Source organism: Prinia subflava, chromosome 1, assembly GCF_021018805.1.
Source record: "Prinia subflava isolate CZ2003 ecotype Zambia chromosome 1, Cam_Psub_1.2, whole genome shotgun sequence".
Lineage (NCBI taxonomy): Eukaryota > Metazoa > Chordata > Aves > Passeriformes > Cisticolidae > Prinia > Prinia subflava.
In genome coordinates this window covers 153,866,195-153,890,945 of record NC_086247.1, presented here as the reverse complement: position 1 = coordinate 153,890,945, position 24,751 = coordinate 153,866,195, and the positions used below count along the sequence as shown (strand labels likewise).

The 24,751-nt window shown below is 41.0% G+C and overlaps 1 protein-coding gene across 5 annotated transcripts in view; it reads right to left on the bottom strand.

Moving 5' to 3' along the window:
- Window positions 1-2,654: 2,654 nt before the first annotated feature.
- Window positions 2,655-24,751, bottom strand: part of SMARCD3 (SWI/SNF related, matrix associated, actin dependent regulator of chromatin, subfamily d, member 3) — a 73,676-nt gene continuing 51,579 nt past the window's right edge. For all 5 annotated transcript variants that reach the window (XM_063418565.1, XM_063418583.1, XM_063418557.1 and 2 more), the window contains 9 exons: window positions 21,229-21,351; window positions 19,324-19,419; window positions 18,730-18,831; window positions 17,064-17,225; window positions 12,564-12,661; window positions 7,823-7,958; window positions 5,640-5,762; window positions 4,306-4,407; window positions 2,655-4,208 (listed from right to left, as the gene is read on the bottom strand). In XM_063418565.1, coding sequence (XP_063274635.1) covers window positions 4,155-4,208; window positions 4,306-4,407; window positions 5,640-5,762; window positions 7,823-7,958; window positions 12,564-12,661; window positions 17,064-17,225; window positions 18,730-18,831; window positions 19,324-19,419; window positions 21,229-21,351 — 996 coding nt within the window. In that variant the 3' untranslated portion in view covers window positions 2,655-4,154. The remainder of the gene's footprint in view (window positions 4,209-4,305; window positions 4,408-5,639; window positions 5,763-7,822; window positions 7,959-12,563; window positions 12,662-17,063; window positions 17,226-18,729; window positions 18,832-19,323; window positions 19,420-21,228; window positions 21,352-24,751) is intronic.

Genomic DNA, 24,751 nt, shown 5'->3' with positions numbered 1-24,751 from the left:
TGGCTGGGATGATTCCAACTCTCTCTTTGTTTCGCAGCTCTCCCAGTCTCAGTCTCACTGAAAGTGCTGCCAAGGAATCAGAGGTAGGAGCTGAGGCAGGTCCATAGGACCTCTGATGGGTGTTAGGCTGAACAAATCATATGCTTGTTATGGGATTGAGAACATTTTGTCAAATGCAGCATTTCAAGTGTGGGTAATGGGGAACTTCCCTGGAGAGTCTGAGCATGAAAAATTAAAAAAAGACAAAAATGAAAAATATTCCTCAGCAGGCAAAATTTAGTGTAGAAGAGTCATGCTTTTGTTTGAAATATTCCAGAGAAGCTACTGACAGTTAAAACTGGACAAATGGAAACTCCTGTTCGTTGAGCTAGTTGCCCCCATTTCCTCTCTGAGTCCTCTTCAGAGTCATTTCTGCAGGAGCCCTTTCCCAGGATTTCAGTCTCAGCCTCAAAACTGACCACTGCTTTCAAGTTGTCAGGTTTGACTAGCTGCTAGACCCTCTTGGTTTTTCAGGAGCTGTGGCAGTGCTGGTGAGCTGGCTTGATAGAGGCTAATCTAATGCTAAATTGCACATGCTTTCCTTGCAACTGTGGAATCAATGGGTGTTCCCAGCCATTTCTTAGTTTCTGGTTCTTCACTTCTTAAGTTCTCCACACAAAACCAACCCTGCTATGTTGAACAACCGAATCCCTGCTGGTAACGGTGAAAATGCTTTGACAGTGTGTCTCAAAAGTTATTTGCAAAACTTTTGGTTCTGTGCTCGCCCCCCACTGCCCAGGCTGCACACCGACTGAGTGTCTCTCCCACATGCTCTCTGTCCGCATACACACACGCACACAGAATACACGGACTCCTGTGTATTCCAGGAGTACTTTGCATGTTATCTTGTGCTGTGTCTTACTGGTGCTTCAGTGGCACTCTACTCCATTTTATTTCCTTTCCCACTGTTGTATTGTTCTCTTTATTCCACAACTGAACATTTGCTTCCCTTTAGTCTCTAAGAAACATTTGATCTAATTCCTGCCTCATAGCCAACAACCCAGAAGACTAAAAAAACCTGTTTCTAACCTGCCACGTCAACACTTCTGCTCCAAGGTACATTTCCCTCCTACTGGTACTCCAGAATTCTGTTGAATCGTTTCCTAGTTGGATGCTATATTTTCTAACTATCTATATTATCATCTATACATGAACTACTTCTATGCACAGAATGTTTTTTTGCAGTATGCATAGATTTTTATTGTACTGTGGCAACTGAAGACCCCAAAACATCTTCTTGTCATCTTTTATAGACACAAAACCACAACCATCCTGAACTTAAAATAAATTCCTCATTCGCAGTCTGCCATAATTACCTGCCTGTTCAGTACCACTACCTTTCATTTTCAATGTTCACCCAACACTTGGTCTAGGCTGCTTCCTGTGTTGCTCCATTATTTCTCCTCAAATAAAATTTTTCTTTGTTTTGCAAACAAGCAAGCTCTTAGCTTGCTTGTGCCTATGGAACAAAGGACAAAATTTTTCTCTGTCTTCAGTAAAAGACCCAAACAGCTCCTGAACACAGGAAAAAGGCACCAGAATCTCAAACCCCAGTTTAACCAAAGGAAAGACATTTGATAGCTATTCCTAAGACTCACTGGTAGTGACCAGTCTTTTTTTATAGACAGTGGCATACAAGAATTTAGATTCTGGACTCCTCCAGTGCCATCTTCAGTGGCTGATTCATGCACACACCCATTTCAGTATAACATTGCTGCTTAACAGAGCTTCAGCTTTCAGTGATGCAGTTGTGAACACTGGCACCAACACTACATTAGTTTTGTTAATTTGCTCTGAAAGAGACTTGGAACCAGGTCCATCCAATTAATTCTGCAGAGGCTCTAAAAACAGGCTGGACTCCAGTATGTTGTCAGCTGTGGCAAATGACTGATTATTGCTCTCAAATATCTGCCACTTTGACAGGAAGGCTCTCAAACCCCCAAATTCCCTGACATTCTGCAGGCATCTATCTCAGTCTCATGCCCCTCTCATATCCTTGCATACTTTTCTCTGCATTTCTTATTCCTGCAGACTGAGCATAGCCCCTGAATGTAGCTGCTCTGTTTGCCACATACAGACAAGAGTTTTATACACTGAGCAGCATGCACACAATGGACACAGCAGCATAACAAATACGGAAGCACAGTAGATGACCCCCACTGTTTTTTCCTTGTAATGCTTGCTTGTAGTCCAGTTAGTGGAGTCCTAAACTAAGTACCATTTCAAGTCAATCACTGCGGCAACCTCACAGCCCCTCAGCATAACCAGTTTAAGACTGCAGGATTGCACATTTCACTGTGAAAAGAGGTTTTAACACGAAAGGGAAAAATTCCAAATCAAGCCATTCCCAGTAAAAGGCCTCAGACAATGAGGTACCGCCATACTTCTTCTCACACCAACAGATTTCGTGTGAGAGTACTGCCACCATGTAAATTCAATCAAGAGTAAAATTTCCAAGACATCTCTGAACACAATGGATGGATGAAAAGCTATGGCACTATTAAAGATGTTAAATAAAGGGGTAAAGAGAACACTATCTCTTCTGTGAATGAACAGAAGAAACTTTTAAGTTAAAATAAGAGAGAAATTGGCAAAGACAGCAGAAAACACAATACTAGAGAAAAAATGCATTTATTCAGAAGAGCTGCCTTCCTTCCATAACCACATGTGAATTTGATTCTCTTTCCAAGCAAGTGAAAGAAAGGAGGTGAAAAGGAGTAACCTAGAAGAGGATTTTGAGTGCCACATCAAATGGACAGTTATACTTTGGCAGCTGCTGTTTGGACTAGAAATCATGTTGGGCCTTTAATTACAACTCATCTGTGCACTACCAAAAATGAGGAGCAGAAGGATATAAGGAAGATGTCCCTGCTTCCAAGTAATTGTTCTGTAAATTCCCATTGTCTGAATTTGTTGTTCATTTACAAAGAAGATGATTTGCAAAGGATATGTTCTCTGTGCTATTTAAGGCTGATAGTGCTTTATAAATCAAAAGCATCCAAAATAACCAGCACATATCATGTATGGGACAACTAAATAATTCATAGTAAGAGGCAGTTCACCTATGATCAAAATGTGAGACCAATCCAGGGACTCTGTTAAAATCTTGAAGTAAAGAAAAAACTACCATGTGACATGAAGTTAAGCTTCTTGGATTCTACACCAAGAATTAGGAAGTACTTTTCAGTGATGAACCCTTATGGCACACAGAGAAACACTTAAATGATCTGGTATTTTACATATATACTTATTGTTAATATCTGCTGTGTTAAAGGCAGGCACCAGCAAAGCACCATTGCGTTATTTTAGTTTTCTCAGAATGCCTCATTTGTTGCCAATACCACTGATATTAGGGATGCATAAGAAGCTCTTATCCCAGGGATGATTCTCTTTCTCTCAGTGCAGTGTACAGATGGATCATACCCATCTAGTGATATGTGATGCAATCTACCTTTCACTGCCAGGACAAGGGGAAGAGAAATGATTTGCATCTGCAGAAGAGATGGTCTGACTATATGTCTTTCTTCCAGGTGGGCTCTGCATTCCAGGATGCAAATGCTCCTAGTTTTTCTTTCAGATGGTGAGATAGCTTCTTGTATTGGTCTGGCTGAAATAAAAACTCTATTCAGGAATATAAAGCATTCCATAGCTATAAGAAAGACTATCATGTCTAACTCCAGATAAGTTGCTGTTTGAGACTATTTGGTACCTTAGGGTAAGAACTGCATTTATTTCTCTAAATCTGTAGTCTCCTAGAACACCTATCTCAACCTCCCCTATCGGTGCCACCCATGATTCTAAGCATAGCCCATTAGGATTTGCTGTGTAGTGTCTAACTTTCCACTATAACTTAACGATGTGCGTTGATGAGTGAACCTTTAGTCTTCTTTCACACTGACACTTGTATGGTGCTGTCTCTGGCTTGGAATGGTTTGAGACACCCGTCCTGGACAAGATTTTCAAGGGTCACTCTAAAGCTGGTGTTCTGACTGGTGTGTTGATGGCACATTCTCATCCAGTCAGGAAGCAGGTCCATGTGTAACAGTGAGCTAAGTAACACTGAGAAGTCCACTGGTTTGGTGGTCATGATGCCAATGGAATCTTGTGAGCACTACTTATGTGTTACGCACTCCCAAAGATTGTTCCAATTCCTGTCGGCGCTGCTGGATCTGAAAGAAAAAGACACACTGTACAGTTTAGCAGATTACATTGTTCAACGGCAGGAGATACATTTGTAAGTCAGCAGTGTGGATATTTCTTTCATACCTTGCAGTAGAAATATCTGCTCACAGCTTCTTGAGACCATGGCTCGTGATAAAATTCAGCTCTGCGTTCCTCCTCTGGGTTTCCAACCACATCAGTCATCACCTGTGACAAAAATAAAATCACTTTACACCATAGGTCTTCTACCACATAGAAAAACTTTCAGATTTACCCAGAGTGAAAATTTATCTACATTAAACATAAAAACAGTCAGAACTGTTCTCAAAGCCCAAAGCAAATGGACAATGTGTGCTTACTTCCCCAAAACAGGATCACAGACTTGTCAAATGCTTTGTGTTGGAAGGGACCTTTAAACTCATCTCATTCCACCCCCTGCCATGGGCAGGGAAACCTTCCACTAATCAGATGCTCCAAGCCCTGTCCAATCTGCTTCCAGGGACCGGGCAGCGGGGGCGTTGGAACCATTTTACAAAAATAGAATTCTGATGACTATGTCTCCAGCATCACAGAATCACCAGTAAATATAGTTATTGTTATATTTTGCAAAGCATGTCATGGAATCACAACTCTGATGCCAGCAGGGCAGAACATTAATAGAAAAGCCTCTTATGGGACTAGTTGTCAGTCAGGGAAAACTCTGAACAACTATTCCATGTATGTAGCTAGAGAAGCTCCACAACACCTTTGTTTGTAAGTTCCTCAAATCAAAGTCTGCTTTATTTACACATACTTTCGGTGTGCCCTTTGAATGCAATATAGATAATAATAACCATAATATTAACAGTACAGTTTTTGGAAGACTATTCAGTTAACAGTAGGCATTTATATAAGAAAGACACAATGATTTCATTAAAATAATTTGATGGATTCAATAATACAACTGATTTTGAGGCATGTCAGTTGAAGACAGAAAATGTGAAACTTTATGAGAAACAAATTATTAATTTTTGCTGGCAAACAACTGAACTTCTTTACATTCTGTTTCTTGTATCTCTCAAAGATAAGCTCAAGGACAGCTGATAAGATAAAATTATGAATCAACACCCAAATTGTGTTCTTGTACTGTAGGATGCTGCTGCTGAGTTTTACATAGCTTTGAATTTACAGAATACATCAACAAAGCCCTGCATTTCGAAGTTCTTGTCTGGCCACAAATTGACCTACCACTCCCATGAAACACCACTGTTCCACGGGAACTGGAATACAACCTAAACTATCTTTCCTGCATACTGTCTACTCTGGGATTGCAGTAGTCCACTCATTGTGTGTCTTCCCTCAATTATCCATCCTAGATGTTTGGCTATACTCTGTGTACATTTAGATAAAATTCTTCCATTCTGGTTCCACTATTCAATCTTTTTCAAACCTTAGCTCACCTTAAGATCCCTACTTTGGGACCGGAGAAGGTCTTGGATGTATCCTTTGGGATCCTTAGAGAAACTCAGCATAAAATCACGTTGTATTTTTAGCTGATTTATGGACTCAATTGTCTCATGAATCTGACAGAAAAAAAAAACAAAGCAGATATTCTTTAATTTCTCCCATGCTCCAGTGACCATTAGGTCAGCTCTGTTACTATCTTTGTACTCCTGGTAACATACAAAGGTGACAATTCTACACCACAGACTTGTGCAGCCCTTCCTAGGGCTTTTTCAATTCAAAAAGCAGCAAATTTAATGCAATCCTGCCACTACCTTTTGGTTTCACCAGTACTTCTGCAATACAAGTATGTACAGGATTCTCCTTCACTTCCTGCACTGAACTCCTGCATGGCATGCAGAACTAAGCCATGTCACTGCACAATGGAATAATTTCCTGTGTAGAATCACTCTTCCTGCCAAGACTGGGATCTTTGAGGAAAGGTGCTACGTAAATATGCAGTAGAGCAGTGTCCAGTGCAAGAAAGCAGTTATTCCCCTGGTTTCCATCATCATCACATCTTCAATATCCTACTGTAATCCTTAAAAACTCTAGCAGTTTCCTGAACGAGTCCATGTCAAATGAATAGCCATGACTTCTAGACTTTTTAAGAGAAACCCTGTAAAAGTCATGATGGTTGCAAAAAGAAGAGTGTGAACAATGAGAAATCATGAGTATGGAAAGTTTATAGAAAATGATTCGTATTTTTAGAAATATTATGGCAGAAATATTAACTAGCATAGAAGAATGAAGACTGAAGAGGAGTCAAGATCCTATGATGGATAATATCAAGTATGAATAGGAGAAAGACAGTTTATGAATCATTTGCACATAGTCACACACAAAAGCAAACTTTTGCTACCCCATTCCTCTAATATTCTAGTTTGAAATAGTAAACCTATCTTGTTTAGTTTCATGTATTCATCTCTTTTGCCAAAACAGCTAAGGTGACCAAGCATGTGGGAGAAAATAATCATCCCTTGATCTGGTTATGTCATCAAGGCTCCTAGTGTAGGTACTGCAAGGTACATTAAGAGAAGAGAGCTGCTGTCAACTTAAAATCATTCCATCTTTGGGAAAAAGCTGAGTGAACTCCATTGGTGTGCGCTGAATTCCCAGGAGGGGACTCCATGGCAGCACAGCAATGCAATGCACAGAGTGTAACAGGAGCAGCTCATGCCCATTCACCCAGTGGTGACCTCGGTAACTTCACTGATCACAGCTTGCCCTGTGCTGTAGCAAATATTAAAAAAAGAGGTGACATAGACAGGGGAAAAGTGAGCAGCACTGGAAACAGGATCACCCTTTGCATACTGCTTGTGAGCTTATATAGGCTGGGGACCAACTGACTGAACAGCTGAAAAGGACGGTCCTCAAGAGCAGTGACAGCAAAGATGCTGCAACAGTTACCAGAATCTATTGCACTGCTGGTGCCCAGACCAGAAAATGCATGAAGACCAGAGTTTGACATACTGTTTGTATTAGCAGTAAAGAAAGAGAACCTGGGCCTTGCTCTGAGAAGGCATTTTTGTTTATCCCTTACTGATCCAAAACAGCCATGGACACATGCCAGAACTGACTAACAGCCCCTAGGCCATGAACCCCTAAAACAGCCTGCAAACCCCACCACTGCCTTAAGACAGATATTATTATTTGAAGTGCACATGATCCTCTTCCACTAACACTTAAAACTGCCACAGTGCTCCAAGTGATCTTCCTGCCATGCATGTTCTGTATTTCTATCTAATGCAGAGAGACATTCTGCAGTTATGAATACAAAAGCCACAGCTGAGTATGAAATTCTCCTAGCTTTGGCTTAGCAATTTAGCAAGATATCAAGACCTCTCAATAAAAAGTTAGTCATACAGTTCAGGTGGGTCTCAGGTGTCAGGGGACTTGGTACACCACCTGTGAAACTGTCACCTCAACAACCACGTTGGGCCTTATGTCAAATCCTAAGTGGGAATGCCATCGCCCTGATGTATTCCCGCTGCATTTGGCTGATACATCCCTTGAAAGCACGTGCCCTTAACAAGTCCCAGTCTCACAACTTCACTGTCTTTGACACATGACACCAAACACATGTGAAGCTACATAATGAGTACATGTACCATGGGATACTTTACTCTTGGGCTAATACCTTGTTATCCAATGCTGTTATCTCCTGTTGGTTAGCTGTTGAGAGAAGAAAACTACTCATCTGGCCCTTTAATGGGTCTTCAACTTCTACATCTATGTCATAACAAGCCGTCTTCTTCTGATCGTTGGGGTCAACACTATGGAGAGTATAACACAAGATCATGAGAACTGCCATGAATCAGAATGGATTTCCATCCAGCCCAGAATTCACTCTTCAATAAAGCCTGTTGCAAATGCTGTGAAAAAAGTTTAAGAACAGGGTATCTTTATATATTTTCATATTCTAGTATATTCTCTCATATTTTTTTAGTCAGATTTCAAAGACTTTTGAGCTGGAGCTTTTGTCCAGACCATCAAATTTAACTTCCAACATCCTCCTGAGACCTGTTACACTAAATAACAGTATCATTCTTTGGCTTGTCCTGTCCTAAATTTCTATTTAGTTTGTCAGTGTTTAGACTTAACATTTACTTTACTGTTAGACTAAAGTTTCTTACCAAGAAAACAGTCCTCAGTGCAGTAGTTGGTAAATCAGACTTCAGTCACTGTCACTTGCAATATAAAAATGCTGGCTTCTCAACCCTACCTGTGAAATGTATGGGTTGTGTGCATCTGCAGTATGTGGTAAAAAAACTGCTCAGGATCTAATTGAGCTTGACAGAACTTGGGGGAGCAGAAGAGCTTCCAGGGATGGAATTGCTTTTAGGAGTAGATGGAGAAAGGTGATTCTTCTCTATTCTCAAGACCAATGAGAATATACCTCTAGTACTGCGTTCAGTGCCGGGCTTCCCAGTGCAAGAGATATATGGAGCTACTGGAGTGAATTTTGCAAAGGTCCATTAGATCAAGGCATTAGAACTTGATTTCCAGTTAAGGAAAGGCTGAGAGGTCTGGGACTATACAGCCTAGAAAATACGAGGCTGGTGGGGAGAGAACTTACAGAAACTTGAAGGGAGGATTTAAAGAAGATAGAGCCCGGATCATTTCAGGGGTACCCAGTGACAGGCCAAGAGGCAGTTGGTAGAAACTGAAACACAGGAGGCTCCATCTGAACACCAGGAAACATGTTTTTACTGTAAGGGTGACCAAACAATAGCACAAGTTGCAGTAAGACCCTCAAAGTCCTTCTCCTGTTCCCCCAGCCCAGAGTCTCCCATGTTGGAGACACTTCAAAGCCATCTGGACGTGGCTGTGGCCAACCTGCTACAGGTGGCCCTGATTGAGCAGGTGAGGGCATTTGACAAGATGATTTCCAGAGATCCTTCCAACCTCAAACATTCTGAGAATCTGTGATACTGTAGCTGCCTGCAAGAAGTGCAGCAGCAGAAGGAAAGCTAAGGAAAAACCCAGGTCTGGGTCTGGTTCTGCCGCTCACGTCAGAAGCCACAGAGAAGGCTCCATGTTGTCTTTGGCTCCGTTGCTCCTGGCTGAGTCCTGTCCTCAGGCCTCCAGGGTCCTGAGCCCAGGTCAGTCAGGGCAGCAGGGCTGTGCAGAGGGGCCCTGACAGGCCGCAGAAACAGCGCGGCCCTTCAGCACGGTGAAGTGCAGCACAGCAAGAGCTCTGCTGCTGGGATAGAATGACACCGTGCAGGGGGACAGGAGGGCATGGGCAGGGCAGAAAACAGGTTGGCAGCAGAGGACTCGGGCACCCTGATGCACAGACAACAAGTGCAGAAGGAGTCTGTGGCGTAAGGCAGCCACAGGAAAGGTCAGCTGCAAAAGGAGCTCTATTGGCACAGGTGTTGCCATCAAGCCCAGGAAAGAGGCTCTTCCTCCCTACGCCACACTGGTGAAACTGGATCTGGACTGGTGGCCACAGGATCACAAAGATGTGACACTCTGGAGCGAGGTCCGCAGAGGCTCACTAGGATGTTGGGGGCTGGAGCACAGACCTGCCAAGAGAAGCTGCAAGAGCCTCTCCAGCCTGGAGAAGAAAAGGGAAAAGGAGATGGCCTGGGAGAGTGCAACAGCCATATGGGACTGGTGAAGCACAGACAGGGCCAGCCTCCCCTTGGAGGTGCATGAGATTAGGGTGAGAGGCAACAAAAACTCACTGCAGCATGGGTTAGGGTTATTCACTCCCTATAAGGAATTGGTTTGTAAAAAATCATGAGGGAAGTCAAAAAGGGGGAAGCCAGAGATAACCTGTTTGTAATAGAAGAATAGTGGAGGGCTATGATTTGCAGTCTGCTTGTGTTCTTTAATAGTATGGAAGATGTCTTGCCTCTTTGTAGAAATGGAAATCCCACACAGGTTATTCTTTTTACCTCTGACTTCAGGTGTGTCAGCTGCAACTAGGAGTGCAACTCCAGAAAATCTCCACTTCTAGCTTGAGCTCAGGTAAGATTTGACTTCTACCTGTTTTAAATTTGATGCATTCAGTATCGTGTGGATCAGAGATCACTACAGAATCTATATTTTTGATTTCATTCTGTATATCTGAGTCTACCTAGTATTTAAAATATTTGTCAAGATCAGGGACCTTTTGTTCATCCCTGCTTTATGTCCACTTCAACCCCATTGCATAGTTTCTTCGCTTTTTTTTTTGAAAAAGATTGGTAGTTGGTGCCCAGAGAGTGATTCTACAATATTTTTATAATTTCTAGAATGAGTTTAGAATACTTTACATTTTTGTCTCTGTGCATGTGCTCTGAAACTAGAATGAAAAATTGTGATCTACTTGATCTCCCTGTAAAAGGCAGGCCTGAGGATTTATCTGAATTCAGAGCACATATATTTTCGATCACTAGGGATGAAAAGTTCCCTGTAGCAGTGTGCTGGTTTTGGCTGGGATAGAGGTAATTTTCTCCATAGTAGCTGGTATGGGGCTGTGTTGTGAATTTGTGCTGGAAACAGTTGGTCCCACAGAGACATTTTTGTTATCGCTGATCATTGCTTACAGCATGTCAAGACCTTTTCAGCTCCTCACACTGCCTGCCAGCGAGGAGGCTGAGGGTGCACAAGGAGCTGGGAAGCAACACAGCTGGGACACCCAACTGACCACAGGGATATTCCAAACTATGTGGCATATCAGTAAACTGGGCAGTAAACTGGGGCACGTGTTCACTGCTCAGGGTATTGCTGGGCATCAGTCAGTTGGTGGTGAGCAATAGTTTTCATCTGTATCGCTTGTAGTGTTGGATCTTGTTCATCACTACCACCACCACCACCATCATCATCATTTGTTATACTGTCTTTCTCTCCCTTTTACCTTTTCAGGCAAGTACTGTTTAAGGTTGTCAGGTGCTGTGTGGTACACACAGTGTATCAGAGAATGCTGCTAGACACAAAGCTGTAGCTTTGTGACACACACCTATTCTTTAGCTGGTACCTGACAAAAACCATTTCCTCCAGTACCTTTTTGTCACTCTCTGCCTCTGGAAACACAATCAACAGTTCCTTGTCATTTTTCTCTAAGCAATGACTATCTATCTCTGAGGACCTCAGCTTTTTTGTGGTCCATCAGACAGGTCACTGAGTCGTGCCCAATGACAGTACGTACACAGCTCTCAAACTGCACAGCCACTAAGCTGCTTTTTCATTACTCTGTTTGACATATTCAAATGAATCAAAAAGCAATTTTTATTTTCATAGCCTACTGTTGTTGTGATTTTCAGATGGCAGGAAATAACAATATGACTCTCTATATGATGGTAAAATGAGAGCCAACTTTATTCTTCTAAATTCTACTTTTATATAGTAGTTCAATACCAAGAACATGCTTGGTTATTCAGAGTCTACACCCTTTTGTAAACATTTCTCACTTCCCAAGGATTGTTTTTGGTTTCCTCCTTAATATTTCCCAGGCCACTTTCTCAGGCCTGTGTGAAGGTAGTATGTGATGATTTCGCTCAGACACAGTGCCTACCTGATGCCTAATTTCAGACCATTGTCAGTACCACAGCCTATGTAATATTTAAACTTCTTGTCATGTATGTTACAAATTTAAAATAAAGAGCCCAGTTTTAAGCAAATTCAGAAACATTTACTTAAAAATATATTGCATATATTCTGTAGGAAACCAAATCAGTATCTTAAGTAATAGTAATGTTTAAACACCCAGAATCAGAGTTTTGACCCTGACCACAAAGAAACTTGGAAAGGACTGAAATATCTGAACAGTAAAGCTGCAATCCCCAGAAGTCTCTTTATGCCCCTCCTCCATGTACAGTTGTCACCTAAATAAGGCACATGCAGGAAGAGCCCTAGAGACCTGAAAGATGTGTTTCATTTGCTATGCCACAAAGACATCAGTTTTGACAAGGATATGAGAGCTCAGTATCTTGGTCACAATGACCTCCTCTGAATCCAGGCATTCTTTGCTGTTAATCTCTGGAGAACTCTTGTCTCCTTGGCATTCTCAGGGTAAGACTAACAGTCAAAGATCTGACCCAGTCCCAGCATGGACTGGCCCTGTGTTTGAAATCATAATCTCTTTCTGTGGGTTCAAACTTTCATTCCTCTCTCCTCAGCAAAAAAGTCCAACCAATTCTCTCAATGGTATTTTAGTAAATATAAAACCTGGTTTTCATACTGCTAAAAAATTGGTGCTGTGCTAATGAAAATAATTCAGAATTATACAAACTGGAATGACACATAGCACAAACACACAACAAAGTCCAAGGTATTCACCTGGAAATTATAAAACCTGGACTCTGGTCCCTACAGCTGCTGCAGCTGTTTCTATACTTTATCTGTGAGTGTTTTGTACATGACAGTGCTGAGCTGACCAGCCAGCTTACCTGATGATGTGGTTTATCACTATCGGGTCTGGCGGCAGCAGTAGGTTAGTGAGTCTCTGAGGAATTTCAGAAAACTTTAGCCGTGGGCAGTCAAAGATCTGGAACACAATAAACAACAAATGTTGTTTGTCCAAAGCTTATCTTGCAGTTAAAGGAGAAAGTAAGAAATCTGCAGCTCACAAGGAACTGAGGCAATTACAGAAGGTGATTTTGAAAGCTGTAATTCAGATTTTTTGCACAGAATAAAGTTTTAATCATTTCTGTCCCTGTACTTTCACCTGAGCTTGCAGACATATGCATCATCATGACAATTTCAGGTGTCTCACTTTTGGTTTAGCTGCTGGAGGGAACAGGACATGTTATTGGGACATGAGGATCAGCTGTATCAATGATGGGCAAGAAGCAAATACTCCCTCTCTTACTGAGGGTTTACAGCAGCATACTGTAAAGAAAATGATTGTATTTTTTACCAGAGAAAACACAAAAACAGTTTGCCTTTTTTCACCCAAGGAACGTTTCCTACAATATTTTGTGTTAAAGAAAAATACAAGAAAACATTTCTGGATTTTAAAACTAGCAATATGTGGGTTTTTTAGGATTATGGAAAAATAAAGTCAATGTGATTTTTTTTTTTTTTTTTTTTTAATTTTAAGGCCTGAACAGCCTCTTGGGAGGGTCCCTCCCTTTCCACACAATGGTTTATGGTACTTTCTCTTTACTATGGTCCTGAAGCTAAATAGAATCATAGACTCATAGAGAATATCCTGGGTGGGAAGAGACTCACAAGGGTCACTGAGTTCAACTCCTGGCTCTGCACAGGACAACCCCCCAAAAAAACACACCATGAACTTCTGCTGAATTCAGGGGGAAAAAACCCATAAATATTCTGGAAAGGGTTAAAAGATGTAGAGTTTGGAAATTTTCTGTGAGCAATTGCAGTGCATTGCTATGAATATAGAAACAACATCCTTTACACCTGGAGTTTTCAGAAATATAATTATTACAGCCTTTGTTTCCTACTGTGATTTTTAATGCTTTGAACAGGCAAACAGACTTTTCTCTAAAGGTTCCCCATTTTAACACCCCTTAAAAAAAACAAACCTGAATTTTCTATATATTAACATTTGCCTTTAAATGTGCCCTTACGTGGAGGCATTTGTAAAAATGTTCTGGTCTATGCAGATGCAAAATGCCTTTTAAGGAAACTGTTTTCACCTGGCAGAAGAGATACACTACTCATAGTAATGTCTCTATAAACAGAAACAACCTTTGCAGCTCCAGAGACAAAGGATTCAGGCAGGGTTGAAAATAAAGGACTCTTCTCAGGTTGTAGAATAGACATACAAAGTTAGATGCTCTGGTTCCTCAGATAGGGTATCTTTTGAAATTCACAGTTTTCTTGAGTGAATTTGGCAGCAGAAATACCTAGGAGCCAGCTCTAGCAACCATTTGCAAGGTTCTATTGCTTTTGAAATACCTTTGAACATTTTTTCTTGCCTTTGCTTATAACACATGGATTTCAGATCTCCCTGCTGATGTAAACATTGTTTTTAAACAGAAAAGGATCCATCTTCATCAGCTCTAAAATCTGTGTTGGACTTGCCTGCATGCGCATGCAGGAATTCAGCCAGCTAGTTTCTGAAGAACAAGAAGTAACAAAACCTACTGAGTCTGTAGCTCACTCCTTATTTGAGTTCTGAATTCTGACACTTGATAGAGATGACTGTGGAATTCCCACCCAAAATCTCTCCACACCAAGCTCCATCCCATCTGCTGTCACCACTGGCTCAACACTCATGTCAAACTCCTAACATGGATGTGTGCCTGAGCGACACGAGCTTTAAGAAGGGAAAAGGGATCAAGGACACACATTAGTGAGAGGAGGATGGGAGGCTGGAAACTAAGGCTGGGTGGAATTTTCTGAAAGCTTCTCACATTCCTGCCTAAGTGGAGTTAGTGGTCTAAACTAAGTTGGCTCTGAAAGCCTCTCTGGCTACAGTGATCCTGGTGGGTCAGGTAACTCATTCAGTGATATTTTTTTAATCTGTACTGTCTTGTGCCCTTAGACATAACCACAACAAACAAACAAACAAACAAAAAACCACAAAAAAAAAACCCCAAACAAAAAACCACTCCCCCCCCCAAAAAAAAAAAAAACAACCACCAAACAACCAACCCAAAAAACCCTCAGAAAAGCTGGCATACCAAATGAGAAGAGCAGTATCTCAAGGGGAATGCCAGAGACACTGGCGCAGTATGTACTGATCCCCTGAGTGATACACACACTTCCAGCCAGGACAACGCTTTTCTTTCCAGGAGTTATGTGGCTAAAACTAAGGAATTTACAGAAATATTATTAGACTGGAAGGCACTACTAACCCAATTCCTTTGACCTTCATCTCTCAACCTGAGAGTATTACAGTGAAAACAAAACAAAAAAAACTCATCATGAAATATTTCATTTATTGTAAGGAGATTCAGATTCCTACGTAGTTGCGTCAGTTCTGAAAGCAAGATCAGCTAAGATCAACTTTGCCAGAGACCTAAGGAAAACAGAAATACTCAAAACAATCCCATTTATGACTTAAATCTGTGCAAGCACTGAATTCTTATGAAACTATTACAGATTAGCCAGCTCTTGCAGGGTGTGAGATTCAGTCTTCTAGAAAAGCAATCAGCTACTTCCCAACTCTTTCACTTGACTCATCTTCTGAGGATGAGAAGAAAACCATCAGGTGTCATAGCATTCCTGCAGAGTTCTAAGACAAAGGAGACCTAAGAGCAAATAAGTCTCTAATGAGATGCACGAGGAGAAGATAGCTTCAACAAGTTCTTATTCTAACAAAGTTCTTAAACTGAAAGTTAAAATAAATAAAATTGATAAAGCACTCCTGCTTACTAAAAATAAGGTATGTACATCTGTAGAGGGTCACACAAAAGATCTGCTGCAAATCTACCATATTATCCTGCCCTTGGTAGTGGCCAAAAGTGGATAGTAAAGGAAAAATGTAAGAACAGGACAAACATATACTGGTTCTTCCCCCAAAAAACTCTCCCAATTTCCACAGCTTTGCATTTAAAATAGCCCAACATTTTTCATCCACTGGTTTGTCACTTTTGGAACCTATATACACTTTTAGCATTTGCAAGGTTCTGTTGCAAGGAGTTTTGACATTTAAATATGCTTGAGTCCTTTTGTTTGTTTTCAATTTGCTACCTGCCAGTTTTAGTTGATGGACTGTAATTATTGACCAAAATATAAAAAATTACTCCTTTTTCACCTTTTTCTTTCTGCTCATGATTTTTTGAATGTTTTTCACCTTGCCTTTCCCATTTCCTCTTTGGGCTGGCAGAAACAAAACTCAGCCTAAATTTGCTAGAGATAAATAAAGAATGGAAATCAAATAAACTAATCAAGAGAACTAACAGAATTGTCACTTTGCCAAAAATTCTTACATGGTTTTAATATGGAGTTTTCACTGTTTGTGAAAAAGACTGTATGCTGTACTTCTCAAAAAACCAAAACCCAAACAAACAAGTGAGTGACTATATCATCCTGATCACTTTGGTTCTATATTCCTGAAAATACCCATGAATCTCACAATTATTTTGTTGCATTTTGTATTTTCAAATGTGCTAAGGTGTCTTCATGTTTACTTCAAGCATTGGCTACTTGGAACTGTTGTAGGGCAAATTAACAACAGAAAATAAAAAGAAAACTAGGACAAGTTTCATCACAACATTTACTTTCACTGCTTGTTAAAACATTATTCATTCATTGTGACTGCCAGTACTTTCCTTAGACAGAAGTATGGCACAAACCCTACTATCAACTCCTTTCAAAATAAGTCATGTGAGCCTGAAAAACGAAGCCAGGTAAGACAGTGATAGCTCAGTTAACATTACCTTTCAAAAAAAACCCCATAATCATATTTACAGAAATGGTGGAGTTGCTTTTAATTGGCCTTCTTGGTTAATTCTAGAGGTCATTGTGAAAGACAAAAAGTCTTAACTTGTTACCTCCAAAATATCATGCAGATCATTAATGGTATTTCATTATCTGAAGAAGATTTAAGAAAAAACAGCTTTTCTAGTAATATCTTCCATGTCTTCTTCCTTCATAAACAGGTAAAGAGAAGGGAAGAAAACAGGTCTACATATGATTTGACAATCAGAATCAGCAGATTATTTTATGTTTCTTAGTATAAAAGGATACAATGGAGGAAAAAGACTTGTCAAATCAATACAGAAGTCCTCCTTCCTGGAAAGGCCACAACTTTTGTGGGAGTGCTACACCAGATGTAGGGGGTTTTAACAACACTGGCACATGGAGAGTGTTAATGGCATTAGTTGTAGTGGCTGCTGAAAGCCATTCGGTACTGAGGATACCACAAAACATTAAGGGAAAATAAAAAAATCAGTCATTTTCATTCATCCCAAATTTGTGACTGGATGTTACAGTTTGCTTCTAAAGAGCTGCTGTGTCCAAAAAAGAGTTACCTGCTGGAAGTACTTGTCACAGTTAATGTATTCCTTATCGTGGGAGTCTTGCAGCTTGTTTGTTTTGATGTACTGCCAGAGAGCCTGGATGATGGCCGAGCGTGTCTGCGTGTGGATCCCCAGCAGACGGGCCAACCGCGGGTCCAGTTTAAACTGGGGAGGCTGGAATGAAAAGCCAAGGAGGTGGCAATGCAGAGGAAAGCAGACAGATACACAAGTAAGAAGTTTCAGCTTTAATTCCTGGGGGACTCTGTTCCTCAGGAGAAGCATCCCATTCAGTGGCAGAGATTGCAAAAATGTAAGTTTGTATTTTCGTGTCCCACCATCAGTGCTCTAGAAGACGGACCTTGTACCTGTGCCATAGGCTACCTGTAGCACATGCTTCAAATAATAAAACTTGCACAAAGTCTGAGGAAGGATTTTCCCTTTCAACACTGATGCAAAATTTGACTTCTGGCAATGAGAGAAGAAAAAGAACAGCCCTTCCTCTGGACTACTGGAAGTTAACTACAGAGAGGGAGAAGGAAGGCAGGATGATGCTTCCACAGTTGCTAATAACTGTTGTCTCACATCAACACACTGTCTTGGAACTCAGGCACATTCCCACCATTCTGGCGCACACCAAAACATTTACCCAACCACAACTACTCAAAGGATTTTATTTCTTTTCCTGATGTCAGTGATACAATGCAACTTGCCTGTTCTCCATCTCTTATAACATCAATTCCTTGGGTAATTCAGAATTTGATGCTTCCTCAAGTGTGTACTCATACTCAGGTTTAGCATTCACCGCATTATTAAGCAAGGATTACTCTGATGGGTGGCAGGTCACCCAAAGCTAGCTTTATAACAAATCAAGACCTAAGGATAACAGAACATCTATTTTAAAGCATAAATTTATAATAATGGTGAGCATAACATCATTATATTGTCTTAATAGTAAAAATGTTTACTGCCTCTATCAGTATTTCAGTTCACCCATATGCTCCCTAAAATTAATAAAATTTTGTCTCTGTTAACATAAAATGGTGTCTATATCCTGAATAGATGCTGTTTGCCTGGAGGCAAAAGAAGGTGGTAGAGAATAAGTTTTTGAGTTATACCACCAAAATGCATCTGAGCCTGAACTGTCACTGAAAAGGGGGATCCCATCTACTCACAGCAGTGCACTCTTAATAGTTTCCGTAAGACAGCAACGTTTCTTCCAGGGATGGTTTCAGATTAGTAAGTTCCACAACTGCAGTATCTGTGGTTTGTGCCAAGGTAAGGCTGCTACAGCTACACAGCTAATTCAGGTACCACTAGCAAAAGCTTGTCCTCTGAATTTTTTTAAAAGAACCACACATGTAACTTGTATGCAACTTATCTGACTATTCTCTAAGAAGGTAGAGGAGGAAATACATATTTTTTCTGGGCAATAAAAATACTAATTATCATAATGCCAAGACAAATATTTTGCTAGACTATATTAGAAACTCACTTGATTTGTCCCCCTTAAATTTTAAATAGAGGGAACATGTCAGTTTGGTATAATTCTAACTTCAGTGGACCATGTGACATTGCAAGTACAAGCATATTGGGTTTTGGAGTGTGTGACAAGATGAATTTGCTCTGTTGCACTAGGTCCCCGTGGCTGTATGTTCCAGGCTAAAAGCAGTGCACTGACCTGGTAGTCCAACATGAGGAGTAACGTGCATCGCACACTGACATCCCCAGGTCTCTTCACCTGGAAGCCGTCTGTTTCCTGGGTTGTGGGAGTTCTGTGCCACTAACAAAGGGAAAAGCAAAATTGTTGGTCTTTTTTTCACTGATATCCATGGAGGTGCATCTTGTGCAGTACACCATGCCAGAATCAGACAAGTACAAGATTTCCAAAGATCTGGCAATCTAAAAAAGAAACCCGACAACAACAAAACCAAACCACAACTCTTCCTCACCCCACCAAAAATTTCAATTCAGCTTTAGTGCAGAATCTGCTCTGGTGTTAACATACTTTACTTGTTAGGAGAAATGTGCACAATATTTTCATCTTTTCATACGTTTTGTTCTAAGATGTGCACAGCATCACTAAATCATCTATGTTTTTAGAGTAGATTCCTTTAGCAAACATTCTTAAGAAGAACAGAATTTTGAAAACTTTGAAAATACCTTAAATGAGATAATTGAATGCAAGGTCCCTTAAACAAGGGAGGCAACAGGCACAAGGCATTTATGTGTGCCAGTAACTTGTTTGTATGCAAAGGGTGCACAGCCTTCTCACCTCCACAAGATGATTGTCAGGTCCATACAGATCTTTGTCCAGTTCAATAACCAAACTCTTAAAAAACGATGAAAACTTCCGTTTCTGTTTGCTGAGCTATACAAGCAAAAGAACCAGACATGTATAAGGCTATATTTATTAGCTTATGTCCTAGACTTTCTTCTCAGTCTCTCTGTCTTGTACATTAAATCCTGTGTAAACCACAAGTGTGATCAATCTAATTGAGTTCTCCCTCTGACAAACACAGGGGAAGATGCAAAAATCTCAACAGTAGTGGAACAATGCACACTTTAGGGAAGATTTCCGTGACTATTAATGTTATTGAAAAGGACTGGCTTGTGAGGTGAACATGGCATCCATGAGAAAGGTCCAGAGAACAGCCATGATAATTATCTCAGGACTGGAGCACCTCTCCTGTGACAGCAGGCTGAGACAGCTGGGGTTGTTTAGCCCAGAAAAACGCAGGTTCCAGGGAGTATTTACAGTAAGTATTTACAGGGAGTATTTCTTGTAAGAAAGATCAAGGGAGACTTTTTACCAAGATCTGTAGTGACAGGGTGGGGGCAATGGTTTTAATGAAAGACTGTAGGTTTGGACTGGTCTTAAGAAAGACATTTTTCACTCAGAAGGTGGTGTGACCCTGGCACAGGTTGCCCACAGAAGCTGTGGCTGCCCTATCCCTGAAAGTGTTCCAGCCCAGGTTGGGTGGGGCTTTAAGCAACATGGGCTAGTGGAAGGTGTCCCTGTCCAGGGCAGTGGGATGGAATAAGATGGTCTTAAAGATCCCTCCCAACCCAAACCATTCTATGATCCTAAGTCCTCTGTATACCTTTCTTTTTAACAGCCTGGGTTTTTTTAATGATGAATGTTAATTTCTTGGTCTGATTTATCAGACGACAGTAAATTTTGCACTCTGGTCATACACTAAGCAAAACTATTTCCTTTTATTTTTTAAATTTTCATTTAATTATCAGTATTTGTTGTTTACTGCACAGCTCATACTGTCTATATTAAAAACTAGAAGGTCCATGATTACCTAATCTAACTCTCCACAGAATACAGGCCACAGGATTCCAATTTATTTCTTTGTAGTTAATGCAGATAATATTTTATTTTAAAATGCTGGTGATTGAAAAGCTATGTTGTTCCAATAAAGAATCTCTTTCTTTATTGAAATATATGCTGTAATTTGTAAACTGAATTTGTCTAACTTCAATTCCCAGATTTTGCGCTTTGTCATCGCTTCCTCCTGCAGCAAGACTGATTTATGTACAGTTTCCTCCAGACAGACTGAAAGCCCTTGCTCTCTCCATGCATGCATGGTCTTCATCTGTTTAGCCTATAAATACTTACTTGTGAAGTCTATTCAAATAGATGACACCTTTATTAGGAAAGTCCAGCTTTCCCCAAGGACAGCTAAATCCACTGCTGAGATTTCTGAGGACTTCATAACAGTAAAATGTTTCTTCCATCCTTGCTCTAACCATTCATACATTGTGTTGTACCCCCTAAGAATATGAAGTGCTGCCTTCACCTTGTTATCCTGCTCTTCACAAGATGCAATGCCCACTGTAGGCCAGAATTATCGCACCTGTTGTAACCTGAACCCTGCCGTGTCTTTAAAGGGATTGATCTCAGTCCTCTTTCTCCACTTCCTCCTACCCGTCCTGTCCTTATGTCTGCCTTATTTTCTGCTGTACTCTCCAACATTCCCATTAGGGCCTTATCCCTCGCTTGGCTTGGGCACAGAGCCTTCCCAGCAGCAGCACTGGGAAGCCAGCACTGCCACTCAGACACGTCTTGTCTCAGCTGTCTTGTTTCAGCTGATGTCCCCAGTAAACCCTACCACCCTAACGGAAATCTTTAGACTCCTGCCAGCCCCAGTGAAGCAGAGACAAGTCATACATCATCCAAGAGCTTCCCCTCCACGCGCAGCTCCCACGAAGCAATGCTGCCATCGGAGTCATCAGCGTCTGATTTTGCAGGATTAAATGTGTTGGAGATGTAAAGTCTCAGTTTCCGCTTTTGCTGTTATGCACATAGACAAGGGAAAAGTACATATCCAATTTAAGTTCAGGATCTGAGAAAGCGACAGGAAAGGCGATAATTGCACATTTAATAGGGAATCTCCATGTTTTATACAGTTGCACTGGTTGTATTAGAATTTAAGATTCTGTTACATGTACAAAAATACATTGAAGAGCTGAATCTAAAAACTCCTTTCAAAAACTTTTGGCTACACAAATATGATGAAATTCACTCTAAATGGAGAAAGATAGGAGCCAAGCCTGAGAAATGATACATCCTGTACTTCTGGATTAGATATTTGAGAAATCATTGTGAGAAAAGCATGATATGATGTCCTTTTTGGCTTCAACCTAGCTGGATTGCTAAAATTCAGCTGCAATTCTATTGCAACACAAATGTCTTTCATGGTTGCATCAGTTCAGATTTGTAAACGGCAGTCACAAATACAGCTCATGCTGCAAACTACCTGCTGGGCACATCTCTGCCCATCTGCATTCTACCATCGTGCAGTATCTGGTAATAAACCTCCTGCAGACACGCCTGAACACATCGACACACACGCTGGCTGCCTTACCCTCCTCTTCACCCTCAGCAAACATGCTGCAGCTCCAGCTTGCTGGGAGTCCTCAGTGAAGGAAGGCAGTGCCCTTCATCCCTAACCCAGGTGCTCAAGCCTATCAGAGATACAATCGTGCCTATACATTGTCATTTTTATAGACCACCTGAAGTTTCCCAGTCACTGCAGTGGCTTATGGCTGTATAATTTCTCAGCATCCTTCCTTCCATGCACCATGTGGAAAACCCAGCTATTACCAAACTTACAAACCAAAACCCAGATTATTACCAAAAATTACTTTGGGACTCTAATCTCCAGTACCTATGTATAACACAATGTCAAAAAGGCTACAGTTGTCAAGTTAATGTCGACAAAACAATGTAAGAAAGGAGCAATCTTGTAAAGCTTTCACACACACATAGGAGAGAAGGAAGTTACATACAGCAGATTACACAGCATAACCTGGTGTAGAGGAATGGGAAAGGCAGAGAGGCTGAAGAGGAACAGAAAATTGCTACATTTTGCCAAATCTGGAGAAGACAGTGACAGAGACGTTTGATAGAAATGCAGTGTCAACAGTATGCTCTGACAGGGAATAGGATTTTCCAAAGTGCCATCAGTGCAGAAAATGAAAGTTTACACAGAAGAACAGGCAGATAGGCAGAAAAATGTTCTTGTGAAGCCATCTTTTCTCTATCCTTTCCTACAGGATTTCTGTTGCCAAAATACTCTTTCATAATATAATTATTTTAATTACCCCAAATCTCTATTTGATGTGGTGGACTTGTGAAGGACTTCACATTTCTAACCTCAAAACTCTTCAAAACACCCTGCACAATTTATGCACCTTTCCTAAATAAATTTAGAAATTCCTAGCAAAATTTCAGGCCTGTGGCTCTACAGACAGGAACAGTTACTTTGGACCCTCAAGTTCCTTCTCTCCTTCCTACAGTGACTATTCTCCTGGCAGCTGATTCAAACTACCATCGAGCCTGTGAAGCAAGACCCTTGGCAGAGACCAAAGAGCAGCAACCAAAGGATCCTCAGTAGGTGGGAGCAAAAACTAAAGAGAAGACTTTCAGCTCTAGGGCAAAAAGAAAGCATCACCCTTCATCTCTTCAGACACACCCGAACTTTACCACCCAAAAAGCTAAGCAGGGGAAACTTCAGAGACTTGATCAACATGGTGAATCAAATAATTTCTTGTCCAAAAATCAGTAAATGCTTGATCTCCTTGCTCTCTAAGAGTAAGATATACAGATCTTTGACTCAGCTTCAGCAAAAGGAACTTTAAATAAAAGTCATATTAAAATGAAAAGTCTTCCCCTAAACCCATTGTGTTTCACTTACAATTTCTCCTTTAGAAAACAAAAAGGCAAAAAATAATCATATGTAACAGATGAGTGGTCATTTCAGCAATGAACTCCTGTAAAGGTCTCACCACAACTGCTGGGAGAGATCATGTGAAATCAAACAGATTTAAACGGGAGGCTGACAAGAATGGTGGAGCAGCACACCTACAGCTTGCTCTCTGGCAAAGACCAAATTGCTTTCTGGCAGCAATTGGACATCAATTCCTCAGTCATCTTAAAACCTGAAAGTGGGGGAAAAAAAATCTCAATTCACAAAACTAGGGAGAGAGACACTATGATGCTAATCTGATGCTACTACTTGTTTTTCACCTAAAAATGAAGAACCTGGAAGCAGATAATTCTGTTTGGAAACTGCAACTATACACATATCTGGTAAACTGAATGACTCACACCAGTTCACTGCAAAAGAGTGACAGTCCCTGGATGACAGTCTCTGGTTTGGGTAAGACAAAAGTACTGTCTGTGGTGCCAGGACTTGGAGTAGGAGCCTTGCTTGTGACATGGGTCACATCCCTCCTTCAGTCAGGAGACTCTGGTTCAAGCTTTGGGATAAAAATCATCTCAGTCTTAAAATTATGTTTATAGCCACAACTGTCTATCTCAGCCTTACACAATGGAGAGAAATAAGCATTTTTAGGGTGTTATTTATCTATATTCTTTTAAACATCCACTTCTGTATAAGAAGAATGGTGCCCTAAACACCATTGCCTACACCAACCTAATCTCTCAACTATGAAGGGAGCCAAGAGTGACTAGCTCGCATATCAATGAATAAAATGGCTATGCCTATACCTGGCCAAATAAATCCCACTCCCAAAGTCCACCATGGCCTAAGAGCCACACAGATTTTCAGTAATTCATTCTTTAATGCCATCTACTGGTCTGCTGAGTGTATGGTTTCTGTTTCCTTCAGGCCATGGAGCTTGCTACATCTGTCAAGTACCCTGTCTGCCTGACTACCTCCTAAAAGTTCTTTCTGGAATTCTGACCATGTGGGTCTTCCATGAAGTCAGTACAAGGACTCTTGATAATGCTGCTCTGCAGACAAGGAATTCTGAGACTCTCGTGACAGATGCAATCCAAGAATGCAGGACTGGCTGAGGAAGAGGAGAGTACACAGCAGTGCCCAACCAGCAGAAAACAGCCAAGGCAGGATCTGAAGTGGAAAAGCTGTCAGCTGAAGGGGGCTGCTGACAGTAGTCAAAGGAGCTGACAGGTGGGGAAGGCCATTTCCCCCTTCAACAGCTGCACAAAATCCAGGTCTCCTCACTTCTTGAGCCATCCCACAGCTGTCAGCTGGTTCGAGAGTGCAACTGCTCTGAGATCCGAGTATGATCAACAAGCCAAACATACTTTATGCACTGTCCTCATGAAAAAAAAAAAAGCTTGAACCACTTCTCCCTAAAATTTCCCCAGAATAGTCTTCAGACATAAGAAAAAAAAGCCAGCCTGAGCAGCACTAGACCATAAA